At 42.5% G+C, this 23,224-nt stretch overlaps 1 protein-coding gene across 3 annotated transcripts in view; it reads left to right on the top strand.

Annotated features, from left to right (window-relative positions):
• fto (FTO alpha-ketoglutarate dependent dioxygenase) overlaps window positions 1–23,224 on the top strand; it is a 542,258-nt gene that overhangs the window by 171,828 nt on the left and 347,206 nt on the right. For all 3 annotated transcript variants that reach the window (XM_085991413.1, XM_085991412.1, XM_085991414.1), the window contains one exon: window positions 15,604–15,723. In XM_085991413.1, coding sequence (XP_085847539.1) covers window positions 15,604–15,723 — 120 coding nt within the window. The remainder of the gene's footprint in view (window positions 1–15,603; window positions 15,724–23,224) is intronic.

Genomic DNA, 23,224 nt, shown 5'->3' with positions numbered 1-23,224 from the left:
TGCCACACTTACGACTGTTCAAATCATGAGCCTTTTTATATATTGCTCTCTTTAACTTGAATTGAAGTTGGTCCTTGGACAGTGGTTAGAAATATGACAGAGTGCAGACTTGAACTGAAAGGTCACCAGTTATTTCTGCAGTGTTGGAAAAGACAGATTGAGCTGTTGGCTGCGGGTTACCCATGAGAGTCGCATTTCTTGATTCTTGATTTATTGACTCTTGGTGGCTAACTAGGCATTGTCTTAAGTATATTTTTCTTGACTTTACAATGTATCCCGCTGATGGGCTTTGCACAGAAAGCTCCTAGTGTGTGTGAGTGAGCATTCAAATACAGCAAGCTGAAGCAATTACCTGGCCAGCCTTGAGATAGTTGCAGCAAGGCATACTAACGCACTATTACAGAATGAATTAAGTTATCAATGCAGCTAGCAGGTGATTGTGTGGTCAGTAATAATTTACACTAAAATATATGATCTGGCAGGCTTGATTGATTGGTGGGCCTCTGAGCTAGCTGGACCATGCTTTCTGGTCCTAGCCAACCTACAGCTCTAGGGTATAGCTAAGAGCACACTAGGTATTGATTCTTTACTCATCAGATACCACCTTGCGGTCCTCTGAAAATTGATTGAGTTTAGTCTGTGAGCAGTGCAATGTAGAAAAACCTCAGCTACTTAAATTGAAAGGGGTTAGTGTAGTTTGACTCTGGGGTCGCTGTGGAGAATATTGGTCTGCAAACAGTCACAGCAAGGGTAATGTATGTTTCAGCATGTTGGAATAGAATGGCGATGCAGTTGATAGTTTGGCAGGTACAAAGGAAATTAAATATGGATTACCTGAGCAGGTGGCTTTCATTCACCAGCATTTGTAAATAATTTACTCAGCATGTCATGCGCACTAAATGCCAAGCACTCTTGTATCTGACCTTTGATATTTAGTCCTGACTAAGAACCTGAGCTTCTGCCTTTAATCAGTGATCACTTCTGTTGTGCAAACTGATGGGGGTGTTTAGAAAAGGGTGCTGGGTTTTACAATTCATTACTGAGAGCTCTAACTGGGTAAGTAGCATTTCGTGTGCATCTGTATACATCTTCAATAGCATCCACGCCTGCCTGCAGCCTGGCATTTGTAATCCAGCATGCCACACAATCACATAGCAAGCGGACATCCCTTTGAAAATTGGAAACCGATGCCAAAATAGATCAGTCACATTTCGAATGATTTTAACAATCTCCCAAGTTTCAATCATTAGCCTTTCAAGGGGTGTTGGAGCATTTCTTGCAGGCAATGGTTAACATCAAAATACATTGTGATGACAGGTGGAAATTCAAGTTGCAGTGTTCAAGTGCATAGTTACTGTCACTGAGCCTGATCCACCAGCACGTGTAGAGTCAAATTCCTTTGCTGTCAGTTACCAATCTCGACCATTTGTCTAAATGATAAGTATGTATGTTTTAAAACATTTTGGAGACTATGCAACTGATTCCTGAATTCTGAAGGCAGAGCAAAACAGTCTTTAACCGCAATGTCAATCATTCAGGAGGCAAAAGCAAACAGTTACTTTCAGAGATCGTAGGTTGAAGAATTGAGTGATTGTGGCACAGTGGCCCATGTTTTCTCCTTCTATTGAATCGAGGCCCATCTCAGGTGCATCAGAACTTCTGCCTTCCGCAAAGCAGTGTGCCTGAACCTTGCTGATCGTTTAGTCTTGGGATCATTAACATATTTTTGGCATGCTCCACAGCCACCACCAGGGAGTCCAGCTGGATTAAGGCAGAGATTTGTTGTAGCAAGCCATGCTCTGCGATCAGTTGCACAGGACTTCTGAATTAAAAAAATTGTGCCCCTCCCCACTACTATCACAGAAAAACTGGATGCCAGGGACACACAGAAATCCTGGCATTTAGTGTGGCGCAAATGACAGAAAATATGTTGGCCGAAGTATTTCCCTCATTTACATAATTATAAGAACATAAGAAATAGGAGCAGGAGTAGGTTATTTGGCCCCTCGAGCCTGCTCCGCCATTCAATAAGATCATGGCTGATCTTCTACCTCAACTCCACCTTCCTGCACTATCCCTATATCCCTTAATTCCCTTTGTATCCAAAAATCTATCGATCGCTGTCTTGAATATACTCAACGACTGAACCTCCACAGCCCTCTGGGGTAGAGAATTCCAGAGATTCACCACCCTCTGAGTGAAGAAATTTCTCCTCATCTAGCCCTAAACGGCCGACCCCTTATTCTGAGACTGTGACCCCTGGTTCTAGACTCCCCAGCCAGGGGAAACATCCTACCTGCATCTACCCTGTAAAGGCCTGTAAGAATTTTTTATGTTTCAATGAGATCACCTCCTTTTAAACTCTAGAGCCTAGTCTACTCAATCTTTCCTCATAGGACAATCCCCCCATCCCAGGAATCAGTCTGGTGAACCTTCATTGCACTCCCTCTATGGCAAGTATATCCTTCCTTAGGTAAGGAGACCAAAACTGTACACAATACTCCAGGTGTGGTCTCACCAGGGCCCTATATAATTGCAGTAAGACGTCTTTACTCTTAAACTCAAACCCTCTTATAATAAAGGCCAACATACCATTTGCTTTCCTAATTGCTTGCTGTACCTACATGTTAACTTTCAGTGATTCGTGTACAAGGACACCCAGGCCCCTCTGAACACTAACATTTCCCAATCTCTCACCATTTAAAAAATACTCTGCTTTTCTATTTTTCCCACCAAAGTGGATAACTTCACATTTCTCCACATCATATTCCATTTGCCGTGTTCTTGCCCACTCACTTAGCTTGTCTATATCCCCTTGAAATCTCTTTGCATCCTCCTCACAACTTACATTCCCACCCAGCTTTGTATCATCAGCAAACTTCGATATATTACATTTGGTCCCTTCATCCAAATCATTGATATAGATTGTGAATAGCTGAGGCCCAAGCACTGATCCTTGCGGTACCCCACTAGATGCAGCCTGCCAACCCGAAAATGACCCGTTTATTCCGACTCTCTGTTTTCTGTCCGTTAACCAATCCTCAATCCATGCTAGTATATTACCCCCAATCCCATGAGCCCTAATGGCACCTTATCGAATGACTTCTGAAAATCCAAATACACCACATCCACTGGTTTCCCCCTTATCTATTCTGCTAGTTACAACCTCAAAAAACTGTAACAGATTTGTCAAACACGATTTCCCTTTCATAAATCTGTGTTGACTCTGCCCAATCCTATTATTATTTTCTAAGTGCCCTGTTACCACATTCTTAATAATAGATTCTAGCATTTTCCCTACTACTGATGTCAGGCTAACTGGTCTGTAGTTCCCTGTTTTCTCTCTCCCTCCTTTCTTAAATAGTGGGGTTACATTTGCTACCTTCCAATCCGCAGGAACAATTCTAGAATCTATGGAATTTTGGAAAATGACAACCAATGCATCCGCTGTCTCTATAGCCATCTCTTTCAAAACCCTAGGATGTAGGCCATCAGGTCCAGGGGATTTATTGGCTTTCAGTCCCATTAATTTCTCCAGTACTATTTTTTTTACTGATACTAATTTCTTTCAGTTCCTCATTCTCGCTAGACCCTTGGTTCTCCACTGTTTCCGGGAAGTTTTTTACGTCTTCTTTAGTGAAGACAGGCACAAAGTATTTGTTTAATTTCTCTGCCATTTCCTTATTCCCCATTATAATTTCTCCTGTCTCAGCCTGTAAGGGACCCACGTGTACTTTTGCTAATCTTTTCCTTTTTACATACCTATAGAAGCTTTTACAGTCTGTTTTTATGTCTCTTGCTAGTTTACTCTCATTCTATTTTCCCTTTATCAGTTTCTTGGTCCTCCTTTATTGAAATATACATCCCTCCATATATGGGCAAGCGTACTGAATGTCACAAATGGGAAATCCAATGGGCAGGGAGGTGGTGAAGCATGTTCCCATTCAATTTTTTGTCCCATCTACCCCAGTTCTGCCTAGCAATCAGTGGAGGGAGGGTGGACGATCCCAGCCAAAATTTGAAAAGGCACTCTATATTTTCACAATTATCCAAATAGTATCATTATATACAAATAATATTTTTCACCCTATTTGGTTTTTATTTTCTTCCCTCAACTGCAGCAGCTGACAGCACGGGGGTTAGTCCTACCCCTCTCTCAACCTGCTGTCAATAGCACTCTTGAATTGTCTAGTAGAAGGTACCTGAGACTCCTGGTGTCATTTATTGTCTGGATCCCCTCCCTCCCTGTCTGGGGAAGTGCTGGGCATCCTCTTGGTACTTGAGGCATTGTTGAGATCGGGACATCAGTTGGCAGTGAACTGCAGATGCTAACCTTTGGCTTGATGCATCTTGTTGGTGCACACATGCACTGCACGACTGTACACCATTATACTTTCTCTCTGACCTTCCTCCAACATGTATTTTTAATATTGCAAACCTCATTGACAGTGCAGTTATTGCAATATCCAGCAGGTGTACCCTTCAGCATACTGTATATTCCTAAGATCTCCTAATAAACTGAACGGAATTGCAATATTTAAAGTGAGCTCCTGTCATGATGTGACACCATATAATGAAATTTAACTAAAGCTACTGCACAAAGATACCATTGATCCATAATATTGAGGCTTATTTGCCTGTTGTCTATGTGAATAACGTTTTCTAAAACGGTAATCTTGAGGCCGTGGCACACATCCCACGCATTTACAAAATGTTAGATTGTGAAAGCAGTGCTCCGTCAGTGCGAGTTTCACTTTGAAGTCTGCTCACCACGACCAGGAATTCAGCCCAATATACTCCCTTGCTGCTAAATTATTTTCAGCATATTGTGAGAGGTGGTTCACAGAGGCCTGGTGTAAAAAGTCTACTTTCTTCAATTTCCATTATTACCAACATCATTTATACCACAAAAACATGTCTGATTTCAGAATTTCATTTTATGTTGCATTTTAATTGTATTTGTTTTTGTATTCGGGAAAATAATGATGGAAAGCTGGAACTAAGTATACATAATCCACAGATACAGTGGAAGCTCCGTTAATACAACTTGGTTTCAGTCTCTGCACTGTTAACAGCCTGCCTCCACGGCCTGGAACCAGACCGAGTTTACAATTCCTTACAAGGTACACTGGACCATACCCTGGATGTGTCCAGCTGAACTGCTCCACCAATCCAACAATATTCTTGAAGTAAAAGAACTCGTTCTGCTGTAATCTTCAACCAAGTGGCTGCTAGCCTTGCTGCCAACCACATATTTTTTGCAGCTGCATTGTTAATCTGCTCCTGCTTCCAAACTGTTCCTGCAAACAGCCTAATGCAGCTCTCAAGTATAAACAGATTTCAAACAGTTTGATGTCCTACCTCAGAAATTCATTATTCTGTGCCAGATTGTACTGCTCTTCCAACCACTGGGCTCCTGTAATGTTATTTATACCGGATTCTTTCTTTGAATGCAAAATTTAGCAGCATATTAAAGAACCACTGTTGTGTTGTGAGACACGCTTTACCAGGTTTGGAGACAGAGGAGTTTGCAATGAGGCTGATACTGAAGATGATATTGTATCGCTAATCACAGCCTACCACGATACATTTTAAGCAAATGTAAAAATGCATCGCAAAATTCTGCTGTCATATGCAGTGTCTCGTACAGCATGAACTTGCACCAATAACTAATGTGAGAGCCATTTTCAGGCACAATTTCTGCTCCAACATCGTGATAATGCTCTGTTAAAAGAAAATGGAGGCAACTACTGTCCTACTCATTTAGATTAATTGCATAATTACATATGTCACAATGTCTCTCTTGGACAACAGTGGTTCTTTAATACTCTGCTAGATTGTGCATTTTAAAAAAGAATCCAGTATAAATAACGTTACAGGAGCCCAGTGGTTGGAGCAGCAGTACAATCTGGCACAGAATAATGAATTTCTGAGGTAAGATATCAAACTGTTTGAAATCTGTTTATACTTGAGAGCTGTTTGCAGGAACAGTTTAACTCTGCAACGTATGCACTGATCTTTGGTTCTTTTGATTTGTTCATTTTTATTTAAACAATGGAGATTATAAACCCAGTGGAACTGCTTGCTGAACTGTGGAATAGGGATCCTGCACACAAGGTATTGCAGTATTGTGGGATATTACTTATCATTTCTATTAATACCTTACTGCAGTTTTCATTATGGGAGCACAGTGGTTGGAAGAGCAGTGAAATCTGACCTAGGTAGAAACACAGAAGGGGTAATGTCCCAAACTATTTAAATACTCTTTGGGCTCGATTTTGCCATTGGGGTCGGGCTGGGGCGTGTCAGGTGGTTTTCGTGTCAGGACCCCGACTCCGATGTGAAGTGGGGAAAAAAGTGCGATTTTCCCCTAATTGGGCACTTGATTTCCAGCATGTGGGAACCCCTGGCCCAATTAGTCTTTCCATCCTGAAAGTCGCCTCTGATGACGTCACCAGTGCTGCTGGATTTAAGGCCTGCAAGCAGCCTTACTACTTCTGGAGACTGGAAACGCTTTGGACATTGTATAAAGGACTTCATTTACCGACCATGTCCACCAGCAAGCAAAAATGTGCACCTCGCTTTGATGAGCCCTCCCTCCAATCTCTGGTGCAGGGAGCAAGATCTAATAAGGAGGTGCTCTTCTTTTCCTCAGGGAGAAAAAAGCCACCACAACAGACTAAAGCCGTGTGACTGCAAGTGGCCCAGGAGGTCAATGCCATCTCTGTGCCGCAGAACCTGGCTGCAGTGCAGGAAGAGGTTTCATGACCTTCCCTGCACAGGAAAAGTGAGTATGACTTTCTCATCACCCTCAATCTCATCCCCATCGCCTCTCCTCACCAGCACTCTGCTTTGCCAACCTCTTCCTCCACATCCCACTTGACACTGACAGCCCTGCACCCTTACCCATTCCCTCTCTATGGTCACATTCACTTAACTATTCGACCATGCAGCCCTCACACTCCCTATCACTGTGACGCAATGACAACAACTTATAACACACAGGGAGGGCCCTTTGTCTCCTTCTAAGCATCTATGCTATGGATTCTCTACACTCACTCCTTCATTCTCACTCAAACTCCACTTGTGTCCCTCATTGCAGGAAAAGAGAGCCCACAATAAGAGGGAAAGAGCGAGGACAGGAGGAGGGCCACCCTCAGTAGCCCAGCTCACCACCTCGGAGGAGGCGGCCCTGGAAATTGCCGGGATCGAGGAGGATTCCCAAGTGGGGGACGGACAGGCGGGCGCATCACAGCAAGCTGGTGACAGAATAGTTTGGCATCTCTCTCACTGACATTGCATGAGTGACTGATAATTATTCTGATGCTCTAACAGATTGACTTATGATCATCTGCACAATTCAATATGCATGCAACCTTTACCTCACATCTCTAACTCTTTCCTTTACTCCCCCACAGGACCATCGAGAGCCCCCGTCCCCACTGTCCAGGAGGAAGAGCCTGAGCTTCCAGACTCCTCAGAGGAAGCTGCAACCTGCGAGGGCGCTCCGTCAGCAGAATTAAGTGCACCCAGCACCAACGCAGACACTCACACCTCGGTGGGACCTTCGGGACATAGAGTAGAGTTGTCACCTGGTGTATCACAGCTCACAAGTGAGCATCAGCAGATGGTGGAGACAGAGACAGTAATGGAGAGTCCTCGTCGTAGTGGAGAGGACGCTCCCAGCTCGGCTCCGCTGCATGTCGACCCTGTGCCTCCGGGTCCATCTGGAAGGAGAGCGGTGCTGGAACTCCAGGAACAGGTGCAGGAGTCTCTGGCAGGTTTTGTCTCCAGGGTCGCTGCGAGTGTGGAGCGAATGGATGAGTCCATCGCTAACATGAGCAGAGCCTTTGTGGAGGCGTTGGCACATGAACGCAACACCACGGAAGGGATGGCAACCTCCTTGGAAAGGATGGCTACCTCCATGGTAAGGCTGGCTACGGTAGAGGAGAGGATGGCTACGTCCATGGAGGAGCTTAGTCGCCAGGGTATAGAAAACATGGTAATTGTTCAGAATAGACTGACATCTCTTGAGCGATGGTCAGCTATTGAGCAAACAAACCAGACCTTCATGCAAGTCCTCTGGAGTAGGACTTCCAGTGCAGAAACGGGTCCTCATGGCCCCCCTGCAGTGCAGCAAGGTGCTATCCAGCCACTTGCTAGCTCTGAAGTGGGGCTGACCCATGAGAGGGATGTTGATGGCATACAACAAGGAAGTGGGGGCTCCTCTCCAAGTGCTCACACGACCATGCCACTGCAGAACTCCACCAGAGTCCCCACCCAACTGAGATCGGCACCTCAACCCCTGCACAGCCGCAGAAGCAGCAGACTGTTGACGAGCCCTCACAGGTTCGCAACCCCAAAGGACGCCCGCCAAAGGTGTCGAGACAGGAGCAGCAAGAAAGTGAGCAAGGGGCCTCCACATCTGCTGAAGCCACAGGGGAAGCACCACGTAGGAGCATGCGTAAGAGGAAGATAATGCACAAGTAGTCACAAGGGTAGTCACTTGGGTGTAATGTGTTTAATTTTGAAAAGCCATCAGTTGCTTATTGTCATAAAAAATTCTGATGGCAAACTGTTGCAGTTGTGGCGTGTGTCATTTTGTTAATGGAACTTCCACATTGAGGGCTTAGGGCGACTTGCAATTGTCAGTATGGTGGTCAGAGTGATAGGAACCCGCAGGTTCTTAGCCATTGTCGATAGTCTGATAAGAAGGTGCGAGGCAACAGTGTTTGATTGTGCAGGCTAAGCAAATCTGGCCAAGATGAGCGCGTCCCTTGCATCCCAGGCAGCAATGTGGTCGCGCGCTGCCGCCTTCTGGCCTGTGCAGCTTCAGGTGGGTGAGCAGCAGCTTGGCGCTCCTGTTGTTGCTCCTGCTGTTGGTGGTGCTGTTGTTCATGGTTCTGCTGCTGACACGGCTGGTCTTCATCCGAATCTGATGTTCAGGAGGAAAGGAAATAAATGGTTCCCAAGATTCTGGTATATGCCTCAGTTGAGGAAGCAGTCAGTCGAGGTGGCGAGAGGGGTTTCCCAGGAGGTCACACTGGAGATGGGTGTCAGGCTCCAAACTTCCACAACAATGGGTAGGCCGCTAAAATTTCCCCCAGACCTGAGACAACAAAGTTCTGCCACCTGCAAATGATGATTGCTGAAAACTCCTTTTTAATGGTGGAGCTGCAGCTGTTAGTAAGCAATCCACTTGTGAGGCTGCCAGGATTCATTGGCATGTTCCAGAGGAGACGTGGGAAAAGTGGTAAAATCAGAAAGGCCTCTCAAAATTAGATTATAGAGGTAATTAAGTGGTTGTTAAGGGTCTTAAGGGCCTATCCCACCTCTTGGAGGCGGAATGGAAATGGGGTCAGAAAACACGCATTTGGGAAAATTGCTCGGAGGCGGGATCGGGCCCGTCTGCCATTTTTTGCGATTTTTACCACCTCGCACGCCTCCAATCCCGCCTCCTCGGGCCTGGCAAAATCGAGCCCTTTATGTCTGAGTGCAGTGTCATGCATTTCACAATAATAATTTTAAAGTAGAAGGAATTTTAACAATGCAACTGAATAAAGGGTCCAGCAGGCCTCAAAGGAAATAGTTTCTGAAGGTCCTCAGTCAAATATGGTGGGCCCTGGAGCAGGGACCTGTAAATTTTTCTAACCTGTGCTGTAACCAAGCTTTTGGTCATCTGCTCTAATTTATCCTTATGTGGATCGGTGTCAAATTCTTTGTCTTAAAATACACCTGTGCAGCGCCTTAGCATGTTTTACTATGTTAAAGGCGCTATATAAATACAAGTTGTTGTTGTTGTTGTCAGGCAAAGTAAAACTGCCCGTCTGATGCTTCCATTTGTAAGCACAGCCATTAGAGTCAGATTCATGATCATCTGGTCATTGTGGATTTGCTTTGCAGCTGATTCTAAACTGGGAGGACTTTAATGAAATCCAATCAGTAGAGCAAATGCATTGACACTGTTAACTGTGCACTTCAATTCCATATAGCAATGCATTTGGAATTCATTCACAATTAAATCTGGAGTTTACAATCGGCTGTAGAAAAGCTCAATTGATTGTTGACTGAGATGTATATTCAGAACTGAGTGGATCACGGGTAAAAATACAGGTCCTGTTGGATTTACATGGAGTTTTACAGAGTATTCACTTGGAAGAGGCAATTTTTGGGGGGTGAATTGTTGTACTTATTAAGATATAAGGGATTCCCATTGCAGACACCTAATGCAGACAAAATCAATCTCATATCTGGTATAGCATACAGAGTAAAACTCACTTTATTTTATCTCAACTAAAACTTCAGAAATGTATCCCATCTTACACCAGTGTGACATTTTTCCAGCCATCCTTCTGAGATTGCTAAGCAAATTGTCAGTTCTATGCTGTAGGCCCACACTCACTAGAAGTTAGGTATAATATTGACCTCCAGGTCAGGACACCCCAGATGCTGCTGACATTTGGGGGGAGAAATTCAGTATTGCCACGTTTGGGGCGTTATACTCGAGCGGGTGCGAAATTTAGCGCCCGGCGCAAATTATCGCCACCTACTGCTAAATTGACCTGCTTCGCCCCAGGAGGTGCTTGGAGCGTTAAAACAGGCGCTGCACGACTGTCTTAAGGCGCTAAGCCAGAGAAGCAAGGCACTACCACCGAGGGCGGGCGTAGCGCAGGTGCGGCCAGTTAGCGATTGCACGCAGACACGCTGGCGCCGGTCAGCTCTTAAAGGGGAGGTTCGATCTTGGATTGTAGCCACACCCTGCGCACCGGAGCCCTGATTCTCGGCCTGGACAGACCTGCTGCCACATTGTAACGCCTAGGACCATGGAGAGGGCCAGGGAGCGAGCGCAGCGGTTCAGTGAGGGGGCCCTGCAAGTTCTGGTTGGCGCAGTGGAGCGCAGGCGATCTATCCTGTTTCCGGACAGTGGCAGGAGGCCGCTGCCCAACAACTATCGCAAAGCTTGGAGGGAGGTGGCTCACAGAATGACCTCCAGCAGCATGGTGCCTAGGACCCCTGTGCAATGCAGGAAGAAGTTCAACGACCTCACTCGGGTCGTCAGGGTGAGTACCCTTTTCAGTATCCTCTTCATCCCTGCATGTGCACCTCACTTTATGGCCAAAGGGTCCTGAAAGCCCCAATGCCCAGCCCTCATCCAGCACCTATGGGCCTTTCATGAAACTCACATGCACGTTCAGCACTTTACACACTGTAAGGGCTAATCGACCATGGGAGGCAGTGCAGCCAAGATCAGGACTTCACACTGTAAGGGCTATTCGACCATGGGAGGCAGTGCAGCAAAGATCAGGGCTTCACTCTGTGTAAGGGCTATTCGACCATGGGAGGCAGTGCAGCCAAGATCAGGGCTTCACACTGTAAGGATGAAGGCATCGTGGCTGCTGCCTGGAAAGAGGGCATTGATAGTGAGTATCAGCTGTCTGTGGTCACACACCAACTGGACGTTCAACGAATGGAACCCCTTCCGGTTGCGGTAATCCTCGGCATTCTCTTGCGGCGCCCGCAAAGTCACATGCGTGCAGTCAATGGCGCCCTGGACCATGGGGAAGCCCGCTATTCTTGCAAATCCCATTGCGCGCTCTTGCTGCTTGTCCAGGGTCCTGGGGAAGGAAATGTACTGACGTCTCCTTTTAAAGAGGGCATTCGTGACTTGACGGATGCAGCAATGCACTGCGAACTGGGAGACATTGGCAATGTCCCCAGTAGCGGATTGGAAGGAGCCGGTGGCATAGAAGTTGAGAGCCACTGTTACCTTCACTGCCACCGACAGAGACGTCCTGCTCCTCAGTTGAGGCTGCAGATCTGGCTGAAGCAGGTGGCAGAGCTCAGTGACCACCTCCCTGCTGAATCGAGGCCTCCAAAAACACTGCTCCTCAGACATGTTGAGATATGAGAACTGTTGGCGGAATACCCTGGGAGGGTAAGGTCTCGTGTGCCGACGCCTGTTGGCCCTCCTCCATCTGGCCATGATTGGCACTCTCTCTCGGCATCTCTGAGCCCTCTCAATGCAATGGAGAAACTCAATGTTCCCACCCATTGCAGCCCCCATAGTATGTGGCCACTCAAGGTTATGCCAGTGAAAAAGCAAACCAACTACAAAGTTCTGGGCCGAAGCCAGAAGTACCTCTGCGAGCGCTGAGTCAATGCAGAAAGCTCTCTCCCTTTGTCTCTCTGCAAATCTCTCTCTCTCTCACAGAAGGAGTGGTCCACAAATGGCTACCACAAAGAAGCCAGGAAGTGCCCCCTTTAAATAGCGCCCCCCCAGCTCCACAGCGACTGCGAACCGTTCCAGTCAACCAGTCGCTGGGAGCACCAGGCAGAAAGGAGGGGGGCGCCACTGAATTTCCGGTTCGGGGCGCCCCAAGGGCATTGCACCATGAAATGACATCAGGAGCTGCGCGCGCAGCTGAGCGGGCATTGCGGTTTTGCGCCGCCGTTAAATGTCCGCTCAATTTCGCGAGAGGCGCAGGTCTCGCCGCGCCCGGGCGCTAGCTGCATCGCGCCCCACTTATCGCCCTCTTAAGGCGCTAACGGGTGGCGCTAACAACTGAATTTCTCCCCCTTGGTGTCGCCAGTAATCTCTGGGAGGAAGGGACTAGGGTTTAGAGGTTCCATGTGTCACCACTTACTGCATCATGTGTGGAGATGTCTGCAGGAGCCATAGTCTCATTATTCCACTTGCCTATAAGGGCCAATGGGGCCGTCAGAAAAGAGGGGCATTAAGACATAGAAGAAACCATTATTACCAGAGTTCCAAACAAATACTAAATAATGGGATGTTACTGCACTGGAATTGGAACCTTACTAGAAAAGTCTAATTTCAGATAGGAATCTTACAACCAGCCAAGAGGACACTTTCATCCCATCAATTAAGGCTGAATCTGAACCCAGGCCAAAGAGGCAAAAGGATATTATGCTAACCAACAATGCCACCCAGACTTGGGGCTGGCTAATTTTGTATATTTAAATCAGATGCTCATTACTTTCGAGCAGTTAGGTTACAGTGGGGGCTAATGATAGTAATATTGGCTTGCATTGAAAACAATTGGATCCTGAGTTTGTTTGTGATGGTCATTCTTGTTGAAGAGAGGTTGATATTTTCAACCATCTCACTTGAAGGAGGGCGTTTTGGGATGTGTTAGCCCTTTTTCGTCACGATACTATTTTACATTGTAAAACCACAGCAGCTACTGTGGAGGAGTTCTTTTATCATCTCTTTGGGATTTCGGTCAGGGAAGGCTGCTTGAGCAGTCTTGCATTCAGAGATTCAATTGATTCAATTTCATTGTTTTCCAAAACCAACCAATAATTATTTATCACAAGCTACAATAGTGAAGCTAAAGAAACACTATTTATTCAGGGCTCAAACGTAACACTGTTAAACAGGAAAATTCTAGTAAATATTTTAGTTTTGTAGTTTGCATTCTGGCCGTAGTTTGCCAGCGAGATTCCCATCCCAGTGCAATAACATCCCATTATTTAGAATTGCTTGGAGCTCTGGTTATGTTCCCTTCTGTGTCTTTGATTCCTCTCTTTTTTCCCCAAGACCCCATTAGCTCCTATTCTCCACTGTCAGTCAAAAGAATAAGACTGTGGAGCTTGCAGACATCTCCATGATGCAGTAAGTGACAAGGCATCGGACCTCTGAGCCATTGTCTCTTTCGTCCAATAGATGACTGCAGATCCCCAGGTGCTAAACGTCAGTAGAGACTGGAGTTTCCTGGTCTGGAGGCCAACGTTAGTCTGTGTGTTGGCCTCTCATTGATCGATCTTTAAATCCTGATTACTTTCTGCTAATGTGACAACTATAGCTCGGAGCATTAGTGTGTCAGCTGCGGTGTGACAAGGAGCTCATGTATTTACTATATTGCAGGTTACAGAGAAACCGGGGCAAAACAGGGCAATATAGTTCACATTTTAAGAGGCAGTAATTCCCGAAGTTAAATACAAATGCTGAATAGGAAAATTGAGGTTTGTAAATTTTCTTCCTCCCCTCTTCTAATTCCTTGAAGCACAAACAGTAGTTGTCAATGTTTTTCTTTTTTCCTCACGGGCAAATCTGGGGTGACCCCTCAAAAAACCCATGGCAGTTTTTCTCCCATCAAAGTTGTTTGTTTGATCGCTAAGAGTTAATAAAATACTGGTTAATGAGAGTTCCTTGCAATGTGAAATACATTTGTGATCGTTACCTGCATAACAGGAAGATATAATTTTCTAGGTTCACATTTCATTTCTTTATTTGTAGCCATTCTTAATGCACATTCAAACAACGCAGGACATCCAGCACAAAGTGGCTGCATATGTGGTAAATTCAGGCGCCATATGTGTACAATATGCAGCGATTAACAGTGTGGCTCCAAGACAGAGTTTCATACTTTCAAGTTTTTCTGTTCTGATGCTATTCAGAAAATAGAACCCATTTCTACTTATTTTGGTGTGCTAATGTTCTCTGTTCAAACCACATAGGAGATGATGCCCATAACATTCGCTAAAAGCACACAAAAATTATAATCTAAACATCTTTAGTATTTGCTTTATGATTTTCCCTAAACTGTTCTGCAAGACGATATGCGAATGATTATTAAAAACTGCTCCATTTGTTAGAATTTTGAATCTCCATGCACAAACTGCAGTAGTATATTTTAGTTCCTTTTCTAAACTCGTAACCATATGCTCACATGGACAAAATTAAATCATTTGTGAGATATGTTGAATTTATTTCAGAGGCACCTAATTAGCAAAACCATGACATTTCTTTCTTATACAGTGGTGAAAAAATACCATAAAATACAGTGTATATGTTGCATTTTCACATCTATTTGTGGACCTTGCGCAGACTGGGTCTGACTTACACAATGTACAAGGGAACACTTGTCCACAACTGAACATTTTATTTGTTTTTGTTGTCTTATCCAGACATTAATTGGAACACATTGTTAATAAAACTGTAACCATAACAACAAGTATGGAACGTAGGAAAAGGAGTTGACCATTCAGCCCCTCGAGCCCATTCCGCCATTCAATCCAATCATGGCTGATCTGTACCTCAACTACATTTACCCACCTTTGATCCATACCCTTTGATACCCTTTCCTAACAAGATATGGGAGTGTGACCTACACTGGCAAGATTTCTAACAAAACAACCAAAAATAGTAGGTAACTTACCCACAGGATTGGCTCTACCGGATAGTGATATCCATTTTAAGATTTTAAATTAAAAACAGAAAGTGCTGGAAATGCACACATGTCTGTCAGCATCTGTGAAAATGGAAAAAAAAATGGTTTATATTTATAGTTTTGTCAGACTACCTGAAGAGTCTATTCCCAGAATGTTAACCTGTATTTTTTCTTTACAGATGCTGGTGGACCTTTATTATTTCAGATTTCCAGCTTTTCTTAATATTAAGGTTCTGTTATTTAGAACAGTGAGGTGCAGGTTATTGAGACTAACGATGGTACTATACAAGTTTGCTTAGTGCTGATGGGTAATATTCAGCTTCATTTAAAAGAATGCAGCCTTTCCACAATAGTGTCCATGTGGTTGGAGATCTCTTGTTTGAAATGGAACTATGCTTTCTTGATGCAGGTGGAGTTTGAGTGGTTGCGACAATTCTGGTTTCAAGGGAAACGTTCTGCAAAGGAGAGTGACTGGTGGTTTGGACCAATGGCTGTGCTGGAGAGTTCTTGGAGAGAGATGGAGCAAATGGTATGTAATTCATTGTATCTCACTAGGTTCAACATTGAGCTGTGGATGGTGAATGATGCCTTGTTAACAAATGTGCTCCTTCCTCTATAACTTTATTCAAAATAAAAGTAGTGTTTGGTTCAGACTGGTGCCTCTGACAGCTATGGATTATTTCTATGGTTAAAACTGTAAAAACACATTGAAAATGGAGCTAAGCATCAAAATGTAAGTATAAAGTCCTTTTGCAGCCCATCTTTTTGTAATTGCTACGACAGAGCCACATGACAGGATGGTGTCAACAGACCTCCCTGGATGATACTTTTCAACAATCATAAGAACTTGGATAAAAAATCTCAGATGAGGGCAATATATGATTCTCATTTAATTGTTAGTTCACTGCTTTTATACATCTAACACATTGGTGAGAACTTAATGTAGCAATTACATTTTTTTTTCAAAAATCCTCAAATGGCAGTAATTAACAGACCCTTTCACCTTGGTATCCATAGGGGCTGAGACTGGAGTAAAGTCTTGCTAAGTGAGGGGCCTGGGCTCAGCCATTTTGCATTCTTAAGTCACCGGCAGTGGCCAGTGTAGTTGCAAAATTAAAACAGCAGAGGGCACTATTGCACCAGCAGTACACTGGAGTCACAGCAGCCAGATACCAGGAAAGCAATTCACGCCATTTAACAACAGGAGATTGTGACCTATCATTTGAAAAAGGCCTTACTCACACTTGCACATGGACGCCCATTTACTGGGAACCTAATTTGTGCAATAAATCAAACAGTTAACTTGACTGACAGAAGTAGGTTTTAATAAAAGTAAAATGCTATCGAGATATAGAGAGAAATATTGGCTCAATCTTAATAACAAATATGTCCAGTTCGTTCATATGAAACTCGTAACATGCGTAACAGATACTCTGGCTCAAAAAAGTCTCATAAATATCTGTATTCAGGTCAGACTGGGAATGCAGATTTAATTATTAGGATTAAAAAAATTTCAAGTTTCTCGTTCAGATTTTAAACTCAAACAAAATAGGCCAATATTCAAAAAGTGATTGAAGAGAAAGTACTTGAGCAAAATCTGTAGTTACTGTCATCAATGCGTGTGTCTATACAGTACTGTGTGCTAAGGTGGTCTGTATATTATTGTGCCTCAGTGTGAATCCTGATACATTCATAATTTATTTTACATTTTTTACAACTTGTTTTTAATTTCAAAATATTTTATTGACATTTTCTCCAATGTGCTGGCAAGTAAATCATTCTGATTTTTCTGATACACACATTATGCTGTCAAGAAACTGATTTGTAGAGATGGCATTGCAGGTTGGAGCACCATGGTATGATAGAATGATGGGATAGAGCTTCAATCCCCCCACTGTCTGATCTCAGTTGCACTGTGTGGAGAAGCACTGGGAGCTTCTTCAGAATAAGGGAGGAAATAAATCAGAGAGAGAGAGAGAGAGAGCGCCATCCCTAGGCTGATGTGGCATGCATTCTTGCAGCCAGCTTAATACCGGCATTACCAAAGGCCTGGCAGCAGGTAGCCTGTCTGTCATCTCAGCTATAGAAGGTGTGTCGACCGTTGGGACCAGAGCAGGGGAGGACTGTGAGGGGAATTAGAGGGCAACATCCACGTACCTCCAACAATAAAAATGCTCACTGTGTCAAAGCAGGTTAATGTTTTCTTGACTTTAAGTTTGAAAAGTCTACATTTAATGTATGAAAGATTATCTGCAGCAATCCTGTGCAAACAGACAGGAGTGTGATGTCGATATTTTAATTTATATTTGTACACATTTGCTTTGCGATTGCTAAAATTCTGGTTTGCTTTGCATAAACAAAATGTGGAGCCCTGCATACAATATAATTTGCCCTAAAGCACTCATTTTAAATAATTTAAATGGTATCATTAATAGCATTTTCACCACTAATTTAGTATTACTGTCATAGATATAAAAATAAAATCACATTTCTTTTACAAGTCTTCAAGTAATTCCACAGTAATTTCCCCAACACCAAGAGTTTATTAGCAGGTCCTTGCTTGGGGTTTGTAAGACTGATTATAAATGTAGTTAGGTTCCCATTCCAATGGGTAATCGGTCCAAACAATTCTTTTTCCTGCAAAATTAGATGACACAGTAGCATAGGAAAGGCGGAAGAGAAAACTGTGCAATGCTTTATTACCAGAGATGTTTAGGGACGATTTACAATAGCAGTCATATGAGCAGTATCCCTGTAGGATGTATAGTGCACACCATGTTAGGTGAGATTCCATATTATGATGCTTATTATTCTTGCTGAAAAATCTTACTGCATCATCCTAAGATTAAATGTCCAAATACATACCATCTGTTTTACTTCCTGAAAAATCAAAGCTATCAAGAATCATCATTAACCTAACTTGTTTTTTATTTCAGCTGCCTTTCTAAAAAAAAATTATTTGAGCATTAGTTTCTGATGACGACATAATTAGAGGAACTGGGTTGGAAGAGTCCCTGTCGCTGACAGTGCTGAGGGAGTTTAATTGAAAGGATACAAAGGGTTAATGAGTTCCCCTGCAGTTTGTTAATTCAGCTCCCTCACACTGTCAACCTGAGTACCTCCTCCATGCCAAGCCTTCTGGTGAGATCATAAGAATCACTATTTAAACAAAAACATTATTTTAAAAAAAAAGCAAGAGTAAGGGAGAAGCAAAAACATTACAGAGTCAACCAGAATTCTCTAACTTTTATTAAAAGATATACCACTGATGAGACTCACTTCTTAAAAGAACACTCTTGGGTCTAAGCAGGTTGATGCAATGACTGTGTTGACTGCCAGTGTTATCACGTTAGCTGCCACACTTGCTAGTTTGCCTTAGAGTGCTGCAAGGATTGTGGACATGCCCTCAAACAACCAATGAGATGACACTGGGGCTTTAAGGTACAGTTCCCGTGCAGAGCTCTATATTGGGTTTGGCTCTTTCACAAGCATTTGGTGCTTTTAAGCACACATTCATTAGAAGAAGCCATTATGCTAATCCAGCGAACTGCTGTATGATAGCCACATGCTGCTTTACACGCTTTTCTTCTTTCTGTGCTACAGGAAAGGTTTAAAAGTTCACCATCTCTTTTGTTGACCTACATTTGCTGAATTTTTAAAACCATCATCAATCAAATTTACACACTCCTGTTTCTCATGTCGCAGCCTCCTTACAATTTTTGTGCGGTATTGTAGGTTACTTCAATAAAGTCAGTTTTGCAGAGTGAAGCCCTCTTATTATCATATCCAACAGTACAATGATGGCAGCTGGTCTTTGCCAGCCAGCACGTACAATATTAAGCAGCTGTAGCTGAACAGGTTTATGTATATTTAAAAATGAAAAGAGGGAAATTAAGGGGGTAAAATAGGAAATTAGAAAAAGATGGCCGTAAAAATATTGGCAATCAAATGAGTAAAGAGAAATAGTGCTGCTACCATGATTTGACTTGACTGGATATGAAAGGTATAGGTATATACACTTACGTTAAACTCAGATTAATTGTGGATAGTTGAGGCACTTTTAACCTAGAAATATACACTGCACAAAACAGATTGCATTATGACATAAAACATGATCAGTGGTGCTGAAATGAATAGAAAGCATTTGAAAATGCTATGATAATAAAGGGATTAAGATATAAAAAGGTTGAGTAAAAAGCAGGTTTTACTGTGACAAATCACGTGCTATCTTATATATGTATGAGAAATTGCTTTCTTGCATTGAAATGATTTTTTAAAAATTGCACAAAGTCCTTCAGGAGTGAGAAGCAATTTCCTATGGAATGCTGGGAAAGTGATGGCCATGTACCTCAGCCTCACCAGTCCTACACGGTGTGTCTCTCACTTACCCTTTGAATTCTGAATTCTCTTGAAATTTTGCTGAACGCAAACCTGTTTTCTGTCACATAACATCTTAGGGAACAGTATTTGATACACTGCAGTGCCAAATATCAGGGAGAATTTCAACAGTATTCTGTAGCCGAATTACAAAAATAGAGCATGTCTGATCCTGAAAATGGTGCAGAAATGTTACTGTAGTACCCCTGAGTTAATGAGACAGTTTTTTCCAGTTTTATTGGCCAATCTCAACTACATTTCAGAATATCAGAATATAATTTAAAATAAAGTACCAATAAATTTGGTCAACAATTCCCTACTCCCTAAAGCTAATTGCATTTCTTCAAAAATACATTATTGGGTTGCCTCATGATTTTTGTGCACAGTTTGAAGAAAAAATATCAAATAAATTTTACTCTGGCTGCCATTTTTTGATGAGCTTTTCAATTACAACACCTTAAATCTTTTTAAAGAGGGCTTGGGATAGATATTTAAATTGCACAGGACAGTATAGAAATTCTACTGCTAAACTCAGAAAACAAGCAACATTGAGCATTACCTGTTTTCTGGGCCTATGACTAGGAGCCCATATCCCAAACATTACCAAGTCTGGATAGGGCAGGAAATATTATGAGACTCATTATAAAGGAAATTTCCAAAGCAATAAGAAAGAAAACAGTTCTTTAATAATGTTTAGGTCACACTAGCATCTTAAAACTTTTTTATAAAACGATATAATTTAAAATATCTGATTGTCATTGCATTGACTATATTTTGGGGACAGATTTCATTGCTATCAGTATGATGTATATATTCAAACCAACTTAACTAGAAAAATGCAACAGAATGGTTGTAGAAAAAAGTCCTGTGATTTGCAGATAGGTTTCAACTATTTGTTTGGGAGAAAATTATTATTAAATTTCTAATTTCAAGGTGCCATGGTTCTTGAAAGTGCAAGTCAAGAGTAGATCTTTTATATTTACCATATTCTAATGGCACTATTTATTCCTGGCATTTTATCTCCCTGTGGACAGTTTCACCCCACAGTTTTCACTGTTGTGATGTAAATGTTGAACCTTCCATTAAAATGACATCCAGATAAAGCATCAAGCATTTTTGCAAAATATTACCCTATGAAATGATGAGCTATTAGATGAATGATGCATTTATTGAAAGATGAAGGTTAAGTAAATGTTTGTGTTTCATAAAAGGCATCTGAGATTGAAGCATTATCAGGTGTGAGATTAAGATAGCCGTCAACACCATTCAAAGATACAGTTACCTTTCAAAAGAACCTATACAAGCTTTGCTTTCTGAGTAAAGGAGGTAACATAAAAAGCCAGAATCTCTTGTGAGATGATTGAGACTTGCTGTGGCTGTTCCTAGATGCATAGGATAGCAACCCGTCTCCTAGGGTCTGAAATCATGCAAAGCTAAAGCCAACTAAAATTCATATCCGCTGCAAAATGGATAAAATCTGCAGACGCAGCCTAAAAGCAACTTTTGTGTCTGTAAAAAAAAAATCATAATGAAATCCAAGTTAAATATTTTGCATGCACTGAGCAGAAACCAGTTTAACAAAAAATTAAGTGTAACATATTTAAATATTTAGTGTTGAAGTACTGTTGCATACTCCGACAGTTTGTTAAGGAGCTCTGTTAACACTTATTTGTTCATAAGGATCAAAGAATAGAAAGCTTTTGATTTCCTGCTCCATTTTACAGTGTGTAACTGCACAATTAACATTGGTATGTTTAGTTTAATTTCAGTCTTATAAGGTATTTTGACGAATAATAGTTACTTCCATCTTTGCTGCTGGTAATGTCTCCTGTATACACAGTTAAAAGTAATATTCACTCAGTCGCTGAATGAAAGGCAAGCAAAAAAGCAGCAAGTGAGCGACATTCACAATTACATCAGCAGAGCCTCTGCGGAGTGTTTCGACAATCGGTCAGGAAGATGCAATTTATGAAAATGCCTGACTGAGTGCAACAAGAATAAACAAGGAGAGAAGTGGAAACATCATCATTTCAAACACATCTGCTTTAAGAGAAATAGAAAAGTGAATACTTGTCTCCTTAAGCTGTTGTATTCTGCAGCTTTGGACCTCCAGACGGGGGTGTTGAATACTATCCTACTGAGAATACATTGATGACAATATCTGTAAAGGCATCAGAGCCAACCATTGCATACGGCCGACTTCTATTGTTTAATTCTCCAGTTAATAGCCATATTTTGAGGTCACAGAGAATATGGAGTCATCAGAACGATCATGATTATCTATTACGACTCGCAGAGGAAGTTAAATGCGAAATGAGGTTGACCAATCATTGTCGAGACTAGTGTCATTTAAGATGTGTACTGAGCTTGTTAGGGAAAAAGCTAAAACTGATTAAAATGGCTCTCAGCCCTTATATATCTGACAGCTTTTGATGGTTGAGAGTGTATTAATATCTAGCTTAGCTGCTGTTGGCGCTTTGGACAGGTCCCAGGGAAGAATATGAGATTGACCAGGTTTTCCCACTGTGCCAGAAATCTTTTGCAGACACAAAGCAGTACTCTTGTACTAGTGGAAGAACAGATAAGGGTTTTCTTGTTGCCATTTAAGTTTTAGCACTAATGCTTTTCTCTGTAAGCCCTTCCCTGGGATGTTGAAAGGGAATTGCTCTTTGATTTTTCAAGGGATTTTCAAAATGTGGAATCATTAGTTTAAGCTAAAGAGATAAATTACACTCCATCTAAATAGAAACAATATTGTTGTCATTATGTGTATTAAATTAAGCAGATTTGCGTGGGCTTTTCAAAAGCACACATCCCCTCTAATGGTGTAATCACTGAATTTAGACCACAACAAAGGGTAACAATGAGATCAGAATCACAGCCAATTTCCAAGCCAATTTTTCTCTCCTGGTAGTAGGGATACAGAGTGCCCTGTGCTTCTCTGATGATGAGCCTAGATTAAAAAAAAAGCTGCTGGAGATGTGGATAAGCAAAGCAAAAGCTCGAAACAGGAAATGTCAAGCATTGAAGACATTGTTGTAGATGACTACCTCGGAGTTTGATCCTTATCATGCTGCAAGAATGGCCGTGAAGCAAAGACTGTTTTTAGATGGAGAGCTGGTCAACGAAAAATTGCTTCAGGTGGAGCACCTTGGCTTTTCTACATGACCTATTGTTCCATGAACACTCTCTGCCAAATGCATCTTCTTTCAGACTTTGTCTCTACACTAACCTTTCTAGAGGCAGATATGTTTCTTTGGCAAAAACGGAAATGGCTGTTGCAAAACATAACACTATTACCGATGATGATAATATGAGTTTAAAGTAATTTCATCTATTGACAAAATGATGCAGATTTTCAATTGGCCGCCCAGCTGTAAAACTAACGCTGCGGATCAACAGTAAAACTAACGCTGAGGATCGACAGTAAAACTAACGCTGAGGATCGACAGTAAAACTAACGCTGAGGATCGATAGTAAAACTAACGCTGAGGATCGACAGTAAAACTAACGCTGAGGATCGTCAGTAAAATTAACGCTGCGGATCGTCAGTAAAACTAACGCTGAGGATCGACAGTAAAACTAACGCTGAGGATCGACAGTAAAACTAACGCTGCGGATCGACAGTAAAACTAATGCTGAGGATCGTCAGT

This window comes from Somniosus microcephalus, chromosome 6 (genome assembly GCF_052327205.1).
Source record: "Somniosus microcephalus isolate GS21.2 chromosome 6, FLI_Smic_1.0, whole genome shotgun sequence".
Taxonomy (NCBI): Eukaryota; Metazoa; Chordata; class Chondrichthyes; order Squaliformes; family Somniosidae; genus Somniosus; species Somniosus microcephalus.
Note: the sequence above shows the minus strand (reverse complement) of the source record. Positions and strands in the feature narration are given on the sequence as shown.